This window comes from Gobio gobio (assembly GCF_949357685.1).
Source record: "Gobio gobio genome assembly, chromosome: 23".
Classification (NCBI taxonomy): Eukaryota; Metazoa; Chordata; class Actinopteri; order Cypriniformes; family Gobionidae; genus Gobio; species Gobio gobio.
This window is the reverse complement of record NC_137119.1, coordinates 43,780,244-43,791,528: the sequence shown is the minus strand read 5'-3', so window position 1 is coordinate 43,791,528 and position 11,285 is coordinate 43,780,244. Positions and strand designations below refer to the sequence as shown.

Here is an 11,285-nt window from a genome sequence, read left to right as displayed (position 1 = left end):
AGTTATGATGATGAATTATTGTATGCTTGTGTGTTTGTGGTGATAACAGCAGCAGGTGTTCATGTGCAGTGGTTTATGCTGAAGTCTGTTGTGTTGTCAGGTGATGTAGTGACGCCGACACCAATGGTCCTGCCAATAACGCTTGGACCCTCCACACCACCAGAGGGCCCTCCGACTGTCCCAACATACCCCCTGCCGCCCGGAGGTCAGTTTCATCGTCCTCCACACTTTCATAACGTAATGCCGTTTGACTGTCAGGAGGAAGTCTGCAGCATATCAGCCCATATCGGCCGTGAACACCCGTCTGAAACCTAAAATGACAAATGGGACACCTCACACAAGTGCACATTTGTGGGCGGTTGCCATTCACAACTTCACCACTAGATGGCGCTAAAACTTACGCACTGCACCTTTAAGTAAAACAACAATTAAATACTACCATTTTATTGTAGGATATTCTAATGCGTACAAATGTTACATTTTTGCTTAAAGAAAATGAAGACTATTTTAGGTCCATTCATTTTTGCATTATTAACATAGCAATAAAATGCATTTTATTCAGTCAAGTTATCATGACTCAAATGATAAGAAAATGTCATTTTTATGACTGTAATATATGTATATATAATGATCATATTTGTTACATTGTTTTTAATTTATGCTGATTTTAATTGTGCATGTGACGTCATTATTAACATGACAATTAAATAATTTTTATAAAAATTATTGCTACTCTACAGCAAAAATTTTTTTTAATTTATGTTGATTTTAATTTACATTTTTCTGTAAAGCAAGTTTAATTAATAAAAAATAACACGTATGATCAGGAAATTAAGACTACTACTATTAAAAATCAAATGCACATTTTTTTATAAGTAAAATCTTTTAAATGCAGTACTTATTAAATGTTTTTTAAATATTATTACATTATTTTATTATATTAATTATATGTATTATATTATATTATATTTATTTTATTATATTATATTTATTATATTTTATTATATTTATTATATTATATCATATTATATTTTATTATATTTGTTTTATTATATTATATATTTTTTTTTATTTGTTATATTATATTATATTATATTTTATTATATTTGTTATATTATATTATATTATATTTTATTTTATTATATTTATTATATTATATCATATTATATTTTATTATATTAATTATGTTATATTTTATTACATTATATTAAATTATATTTATTATATTTTATTATATTAATTATATTATATATATATTATATGTATTATATTAATTATATTATATTTATTATATTATATTAAATTATATTTATTATATTTTCCATCCATCCATCTTCTTCCGCTTATCCGGGGCCGGGTCGCGGGGGCAGCAGTCTAAGCAGAGATGCCCAGACTTCCCTCTCCCTAGACACTTCCTCTAGCTCTTCCGGGGGGACACCGAGGCGTTCCAAGGCCAGCCGGGAGACATAGTCCCTCCAGCGTGTCCTTGGTCTTCCCCGGGGCCTCCTCCCGGTTGGACATGCCCGAAACACCTTCCCGGGAAGGCGTTCAGGAGGCATCCGGAACAGATGCCCGAGCCCCCTCAGCTGGCTCCTCTCGATGTGGAGGAGCAGCGGCTCTACTCTGAGTTCCTCCAGAGTGACTGAGCTTCTCACCCTATCTCTAAGGGAGCGCCCAGCCACCCTGCGGAGAAAGCTCATTTCGGCCGCCTGTATCCGGGATCTTGTCCTTTCGGTCATGACCCAAAGCTCATGACCATAGGTGAGAGTAGGAACGTAGATTGACCGGTAAATCGAGAGCTTCGCCTTACGGCTTAGCTCTTTCTTCACCACGACAGACCGGTACATCGACCGCAATACTGCAGAAGCTGCACCGATCCGTCTGTCAATCTCCCGTTCCATCCTTCCCTCACTCGTGAACAAGACCCCTAGATACTTGAACTCCTCCACTTGAGACAGGAACTCTCCACCAACCTGAAGTGGGCAAGCCACCCTTTTCCGACTGAGGACCATGGCCTCGGATTTGGAGGTGCTGATCCCCATCCCAGCCGCTTCACACTCGGCTGCAAACCGTCCCAGTGCATGCTGAAGGTCCTTATTATATTTTATTATATTAATTATATTATATTTATTATATTATATTAATTATATTAATTATATTATATTATATTATATTATATTATATTATATTATATTATATTATATTATATTATATTTTATTATATTAATTATATTATATTTATTATATTATATTAATTATATTATATATATTATATTAATTATATTATATTATATTATATTATATTATATTATATTATATTATATTATATTATATTATATTATATTATATTAATTATATTATATTTATTATATTATATTATATTAATTATATTATATATATTATATTAATTATATTTATTATATTATATTATATTATATTATATTATATTATATTATATTATATTATATTATATTATATTATATTATATTATATTAATTATATTATATTATATTATTAATTATAACAATATTGATGTTATAAAAATATGTTGTATTTATTCCGTGTTTATGTATTTATCTGCACAGAGTAGACTGATGCATCAGAATGGTGTATGTTCTTTATGGCTGTTGTGTGTTGTTTTCCAGGCGAGTGTTGGTCTGCTCTGGGTGTTCAGTCGCTCCCCATCTCCAGCTTCAGCTCCTCGTCTCAGCAGCCCAGCCACCCTCCGTCAGCAGGACGTCTCCACACCAGAGACCAGCACAGGGACCTGCAGGGCTGGAGCCCGGAGCCGGAGCAGTACAGAGAGCTTCCGGCCGGGGCCCCGGAGGAGCTCGGACCCTCCACCGGCCCCTTCCTCCAGATCGACCTGCTCAGACGCTACAACATCACAGGTGGATCTGAAGCTCAGTTCACTTCCAATCACGCCTTCTTGAGCAAGTCATATGTGGATATAGTTCATATGCTCTTCCTCTGGGGCGATGTTTGGTCACTATAAGGAAATATGGCTGGTTCATGCATCTTCAGCATGACAGATGATGATAATAGTGCTGCTCCACTAATGAAGTAGAATAAGACTGTCATGTGACACTGTGTGTGTGTGTGTGTGTGTGTGTGTGTGTGTGTGTGTGTGTGTGTTGCAGGCTTGTTGACTCAGGGTGGCGGTGCGTTTGACACGTTTGTGTCCAGCTTCTATCTGCAGTTCAGCAGCGACGGCCTTCAGTGGTTCACCTATAAAGAGATGATCACAGACGCCAGACCCAAAGCCAAGGTGACGCACACATCAACCTTCTTCCAGGCTTTCCACGGGCCTAAAAACAGTCTTAACCTGGGACCATTTCCACCTGGATTTGGCCTCCCCAAATGTAAAAGCTTCCCATACACACATACAGTGTCTCTAAACACACAATACTGCTGTCATTTTACAGGAAACCCTTTGACGTTACATAAAGCACTGCTAAAAGTGATAAACATGTGAGGATATGTTGATCCCCCCCCCCCCCCCCCCCCCAAAAAAAAAACCAGGCGCTTTTTGTTTTTTTTGGTTGTAAATTCGGTGTTGAAAGTGTGTAACTCAGGCCCTGTGAGCTCTAGCACCCTGCAGACAGATTGGGCCGTTTCCACCAGATTACAGAAAATACTGGAAAACATCATTTGGTCTGTATCATGTTGTATGAAAGATTTATTCAGATGGATCTGAAGGGAGGGATATTACCTTTTGTATGTCATTTCCCAGTGGTGTAAATGCAATATCCCAGTCACAAAATAATTTTTTCCAGTGTTTGCTGAGATATGCTGGAAACAGCCCAAACTGTCTGCAGGGTGCTAGAGCTCACAGGGCCTGAGTTACACACTTTCAACAGTGAATTTATAACCAAACAACCAAAAAGCGCTTCTTTTGGGGGCTCAGACAACATATCCTCACATGTTTATCACTTTTAGCAGTGCTTTATGCAACTTCAAGGGGTTTCCTGTAAAATGAGCCCAGTATTGTGTGTTTACAGACACTGTATGTCTGTATGGGAAGCTTTTACATTTGCGTGGAATTGCATAATGCATTCATAAAAATGTAATTTACTGTATAATGTGAGGAATTTTGTATGAATAAATCAACAGTAGGTCAGTCTCTTAAAGGGCCAGCTCACCCATTAATGACAATCCTGTCCTCGTTTCCTCGCCCTCATGTCGCTCAAACCCGTCAGACTTTCCTTCATCATATAAAGCCATGGACTCTCTTCAGAACATCTGGAATAATCCACTCGATCCGTATGGATCAGTTTCTCTTGATGAACTTTCTGAAGTTGCTTCGACTGTCAATGGAGGACAGAAATCTTTCATTTCATGACAAATCTCTTCATTTGTGTTCAGAAGAGAGTGAGGCACATTTCATCTGACCATTAAAGCAATAAAACAGATTTCATAGGGCCCTAAATTGAATTGCATGCGCTGCGGAAATGATGTTCTTCATCTGGATGTTTGTTTTCAAGCACAAATTCAACACATCCTTAAATCAAGACACATTTAATGATATGAAAAATGAAGGAAATTAGTATTGTTTTCTGAGAAATTGAACAAAATTAAGTGAGTTTATGCTTAAAACAAGAACAAATATCTGTCATTGGGTATGAAAATGACTCACATTTGAATTAAGTCGATTTTTATGAACTCAGTGGCAGATATTTGCTCTTGTTTTAATCATGAAATCACTTTCACAAGATTTCTGACCTCAAACGTATAGCTATTTTTTGTTAAATTAATTAAAAAGTGATGGAGGTCTGTTGGAAATTGTGTTCTCAAACTCTGATAGAGATCATATCAACGTGTTGTTCCCTTCTATGTCTTAAAAGGTCTTTTATTGACGCCCTGTTCTTCTGTTAGCAGAGTCTGTGTAAAGCTGGGTTAGTTGAGATTATAATAGTGTGTGTGTTGCAGGTGTTTCAGGGCAACAGTGATGACCGCGGCGTAGCTCTGGCCCGTCTGGACCGGATGGTGTCCGCTCGGTTCGTGCGGATTCTGCCTCATGACTTTCAGAACGGGATCAATCTGAGAGTCGAGCTCATGGGCTGCGCTGACGGTATCTTTGGATTTCCCTTTATGATTTTTGAATCATTAAATGACTATACAAAAAAAAAAAAGTTCTATATGGCACCAAAAATGGTTCTTGGCTCGTAATCATATGGGAACCTTTTTTAGTGCTATATAACCAATTTTGGTGCTTCAGTGGTTCTTCAGCGGTTCTTCTGAGGTGCTATATAGCACCTTAGTCACAGAACCGCTGAAGAACCACTGAAGCACCAAAATTGGTTATATAGCACTAAAAAAGGTTCCCATATGATTACGAGCCAAGAACCATTTTTGGTGCCATATAGAACCTTTTTTTTAGAGTGTACTGTTTTGCATTAATAAGTGCAGTTACTACTAATATTACTTGCACATTTGACAGTAAAGCACTGAGCTTGAGTTGAGATGCAGATAAAATGTACTTTTAAAAACCTAGACATTTTTATGGGGACAAATCTGAATATTCCACTCGTTCCGTTGCTCTTCTATAGTCTCACACTGAACTGACCAACAGCTCCAGTGATTATTAAAGGATTTTCTGTGAAATTCAGGCATAATTTGAAAACGTTTTTGTTTTTCATGAGACTTCTCAACTTTTCCCACTTCATACTTCAGTACAAAAAGTGTCAAACTTTGACAAAAATGTACTTCTTGATGATTTTGTATTTTATAATAGGGATTTCATAATATCTAAATTTAAATTTAAAAGCAAAACGTGTGAAAAAAAAATACTATGGAGTGGAAATGGCTAATGGTGCGTTCACACCAGACGCGAATGAAGCGTTAAGCGTGGGTGATTTACATGTTAAGTCAATGCAAAGACACGAATAGACATTCGTAAAAATGCGAACTTTGGCGGATATTCGCACCGCGTTAATCAATCTGGAACTTGCTCTAATAATGACAACAATGAGGACAAAATCATCTGTGGATACCCTGAGCTGTACGACAAATCTTCAGACTTTATAGAAACAGGAATAAAAAGGATCTTGCTTGGGAGAAAGTGAGTGAGGAGGTTGGACAGTCGGGTGAGTTGTAAAAAGCGCCCTGTACTCAATTTGAGCTATGTATAGTACAACCCCAAATCAGAAAAAGTTGGGACAGTATGGAAAATGCAAATAATAAAAAAAAGAAGTGATTTGTAAATTTACTTTGACTTGTATTTCATTGCAGACAATATGAACACAAAATATTTCATGTTTTGTCTGGTCAACTTCATGTCATTTGTAAATATGCATCCTTTCCTGTCATTCAGACCTGCAACACATTTCAAAAAAAGTTGGGACAGGAGCAATTTAGGGCTAGTAATGAGGTAAAATGGTTAAATAATGATGTGATTTGAAACAGGTGATTTCAACAGGTGATTGTAATTATGATTTGGTACAAAAGCAGCATCCAAGAAAGGTCTAATCCTTTAGGAGCAAAGATGGGCCGAGGATCGCCAGTTTGCCAACAAATACGTGAGAAACAATGTTCCTCAAGGAAAGATAGGAAGAGATTTGGATATTTCACATTCAACAGTGCATAACTAAAAGATTCAAGGAATCTGGAGGAATTTCAGTGCGTAAAGGACAAGGGCGCAAGCCTAAGCTGAACAACCGTGATCTCCGATCCCTCAGGCGGCACTGCATCAAGAATCGTCATCATCTAGAAGCGATATCACCACATGGGCTCAGGACTACTTTGGCAAACCTTTGTCAAGTACCACAATACGTAGTTACATCCACAAATGCCAGTTAAAACTGTCCTGTGCCAAAAGGAAGCCCTATGTTAACAGTGTCCAGAAGCGCCGTCGACTTCTCTGGGCTCGAGGCATCTGGGATGGACCATCACACAGTGGAAACGTGTACTGTGCTCAGATGAAGCAGTATTTCAGGTATTTTTTGGGAGGAATGGACGGCGTGTGCTCCGGACCAAAGAAGAAAAGGATCATCCAGACTGTTACCAGCAACAAGTCCAGAAGCCAGGGTCTGTCATGGTCTGGGGTTGTGTCAGTGCCCTTGGCAAAGGTAACTTGCACTTCTGTGAAGGCTCCATTAATGCTGAAAAGCACATAGAGATTTTGGAGCATAATATGCTGCCTTCAAGAAGACATCTTTTCCAGGGACGTCCATGCATATTTCAACAAGACAATGCAAAAGCACATTCTGCACACATTCTGCAGTCCTGTCTGCGGAGGAAGAGGGTTCGGGTACTTGACTGGCCTGCCTCAGTCCCGACCTGTCTCCAATAGAGAATGTGTGGAAGAGCCCGAACTGTTGCCCACCTTAAGACTTGTTTGCAGGAAGAATGGGACAAAATTACACCTGAAACACTTCATCACTTGGTGTCTTCAGTCCCTAAACGTCTTTTAAGTGTTGTGAAAAGGAACGGCAACATTACAAAGTGGTAAATGCTTTACTGTCCCAACTTTTTTTGAAATGTGTTGCAGGTCTGAATGACAGGAAAGGATGCATATTTACAAATGACATGAGGTTGACCAGACAAAACATGACATATTTTGTGTTCATATTGTCTGCAATGAAATACAAGTCAAAGTAAAATTAGAAATCAGTTCTTTTTTTTTTTTTTTCGTTTTCCATACTGTCCCAACTTTTTCTGATTTGGGATTGTATATTGAGACTACAAGCTAGCTAAAGCCGGCAAATTGAGCTTATTTGCCGTATTTTAAAACAATCCATGTCAGCCATTTCACAACGAGACGAGCCGCTGGCAGAAGCCCCTCCCATGACACAAACTCACGTCTGTTGTGAAGTGAATGTCACGCACGAATGAATCAAGTGACTTCAAAATGTTCAAGCGTCCAACTACACGCAAATAGCACGATTTATTTGCGCAAGTCGCGTCTAGTGTGAACGCACAATAATAAGCCAATAAGTGCTCCTGTGCCGCCACCTACTGGTTATAGTGGATGGTCATCTTTTTTTTATGGTTTGCAACGTGTTAGTTTTACAACATCTTGAACTTTTATTTTTACAAATGGGAACAATCTTTGATACATGAACAAATTATGTTTTTGGTCATAACATTAAAAATAATGGATAATATTTCGAGCATTGAAGTGCTAGTAAAAGTGTGAAACTCTTGAAAAGTGCTTGAATTCACTCTCAGAAGGTAATAATGTAAAAACATTTGACTATTTCTGCCACAATACCATGGTTACAGTTAGCGTTACTACATTAAGTCCACGGTGGATGTTGGTGATTTGTGGATTGTAAAGCCTTCTTTAACTTGTTCGTTCATGGCACAATGTTTTTCCTGGTTTCCACTTCAGCGCTGTTTGATCTGATATGGTTTATAACAGGCAGTTGTGCTCTGCTTCTCAGTGGATCTCGCAGTAGCGATGTTATTATTCTCCGGCAAGAAAAAAGTCACAAAATGCAACCATTTGGTCTCAGTCTGGAGCCCTCCATTACATTAGGTGTCAGAAAAGCCAATGAACAGGCCCAAAAATTACAATTCTATCGTCATGTCACTCCCCATTATGTAATCTATAGTTTGACATGTTTCCCATCAGAGTCCGAGCGGTCCACACCCGCCCCGCCCCTGCGTCCCTGCAGAGAGAGAGAGTTCCTGTGTGGGAACGGCCGCTGTGTTCCCGCTGGCCCTCAGGGGGCGCTGTGTGACGGGCTCGATGACTGCGGCGATGGCACAGATGAAGAGAACTGTGGTGAGTGCCAGTGTTGGACGAATCCGAAACTCTTAATCATAGGCTTTTATTTCTCTCTGCATCTTTTCTTGCCTCGCACTTTCAGATGAAGTATTTGTTTCCTCTGCAGGAACTCGTGCGTCTCCCTCCTGCCCGTCGGGTCAGTTCTCCTGTCCTCCTCCAGGGGGCTGTATTGAGGAGGAGCGCCGCTGTGATGGAGTTCCTCACTGTCCTGATGGAGCGGATGAGAGAGGCTGTACACACACTAATATCACCCCCAGCACCCCCACCGCCGCCCCGCTCAGGACCCCCAGCAAGACCCCAGTGACCACACCCAGAGTCCTGACCACCACTGTGAGACTCATCATCACCACACCTGAAGACATGCCCAACCCCTAAACACACACTAAACATATTATTACAATTATTATATTATTTTTAGTCATTAGACAATTAGAAAGATATTATTTAAATCTATAAAGCTACACAAATTTGGTCAAAAAAAAAAAAAGATATATATACATACATATTATAATATAATTATATTTTTACTATATTTTTTAATTAATGAATAGCCAAAATTAATCATATCTATGCATGCAATATAATTTATAATTTTTTATCATTTATAAAAAAAATTTTTTTACATTTTAAATAATATTTTTTCACAATCCAGTAATGAGAAATTTACTAAATTGGCATAATAATCAATTGAATATACAGTATATCCATATATATATATAATTTTTTTGCTATGTATTATTATATTATAAATTATATTAATTTTTATTTATATTTATTTAATATTTAAGAATGTCACAATACTGAATATCTTAAAAAGATATTATTTAAATGTATAACGATAATCAAATATATTACCTAATATTACCTAATTTTTTTGCTTTATAATATTATATTATAAAGAATTCATAATTAATTATTATTTATATTTATTTTATATTTAAAAATTTCACACTAGAGTATATCTTAAAAATATATTATTTAAACGTAAAAAGCTACACAAATCTGGTTATATATATATTTAATTATTAATTATTATTTATTTATGTTATATTTAAGAATGTCACAATACAGTATATCTTAAACTTATAAAGCTAAACTAATTTGTTTAAAAAATGTGTATGTATATATATATGTTTTTGCTTTATATTATTATATTATAAATTATAATTAATTATTATTTATATTTATGTTATATTTAAGAATGTCACAATACAGAATATCTTTAAAAGATTTTATTGAAATTTATAATGCTACACAAATTTGGTAAAAATATATGTGTATATATTACAAATTTTTTTTTACTTTATATTATTATATTATAAATTATTCATAATTAATTATTATTTATATTAATTTTATATTTAAGAATGTCACAGAATATCTTAGGTCCTTAAATGTGCCCCATTTTCATTCATAATTAAAATAATAATTAATTAAAAAAATATTTCGTGTGGTGCGTCGATTGTGTTGATTTAACTTGTACTACAGATGTACTGTAACTCTTTAAAAACACTAAAGTCTTTGTTATTATTTATGAATTGTTTTTGTCTCTTTGTGTTTCCAAGGAAGGAGGACCGGCTCATAAAGGTAGGAACTCATTGTGCATGAATACAGAACATGTTTATGGTCCTAAATCAAAATATGAAATATGATGAACTCATGTTGCGTCAGGTGTCTGCGCTTCTGCTCTGGGATTGGAGGAGGGGCGTGTCCATTATGGTCAGCTGACCTCGTCCTCGTACAGAGAGAATAATCCTGCTGATGCGGGCCGACTCAACGTCGTGCCCAATGTGTGAGTGTTTGATCAATTCGTATGAATATGTATGAGTGCATCATCACCATCTCTTTTTTTTTATTATTGACAAAAAACAGCAAAATACAAAACTCTCGTAGGGGAAAGAGAGTATACACATACATGTCCTTACAAATGTAGTCAAAATACAAAAGTTAATAACTAAACAGAAAACAACAACAGAACAAAAAAAAAAAGAAAAAGAAAAGAAAAAAAAAGAAAAAAAAATTTAAAAAGAAAGGGGCTATTTATAAACACAAGTCATTGTCAAAAAGGCTATTTTTTTCTTTTTCCCCCTTCTTTTCCTTTTTTTCTCTTTTTTTTGACTTTATACACACAATTCTGACTTTATATCACACAACTCTGACTTTATATCCCACAATTCTGACTTTATATCACACAATTCAAATCTGACTATCACACAATTCAAATCTGACTATCTCACAATTTTGACTTTATACACACAATTCTGACTTTATATCACACAATTCTGACTTTATACACACAATTCTGACTTTATACACACAATTCTGACTTTATACACACAATTCTGACTTTTTATATCACACAATTCTGACTTTATATCACACAACTTTGACTTTATACACACAATTCTGACTTTATATCACACAATTCTGACTTTATACACACAATTCTGACTTTATACACACAATTCTGACTTTATATCACACAATTCAAATCTGACTATCACACAATTCAAATCTGACTATCACACAATTCAAATCTGACAATCACACAATT

At 36.2% G+C, this 11,285-nt stretch overlaps 1 protein-coding gene across 1 annotated transcript in view; it reads left to right on the top strand.

The window, feature by feature from the left end:
- sspo (SCO-spondin) overlaps window positions 1–11,285 on the top strand; it is a gene marked incomplete at both ends in the record, with an annotated part of 194,732 nt that overhangs the window by 63,145 nt on the left and 120,302 nt on the right. Inside the window, 8 exon segments of the mRNA XM_079806852.1 lie at window positions 101–205; window positions 2,646–2,891; window positions 3,141–3,268; window positions 4,930–5,071; window positions 8,576–8,728; window positions 8,838–9,032; window positions 9,035–9,061; window positions 10,403–10,523. Of these exon segments, the coding sequence (XP_079662978.1) occupies window positions 101–205; window positions 2,646–2,891; window positions 3,141–3,268; window positions 4,930–5,071; window positions 8,576–8,728; window positions 8,838–9,032; window positions 9,035–9,061; window positions 10,403–10,523 (1,117 nt within the window).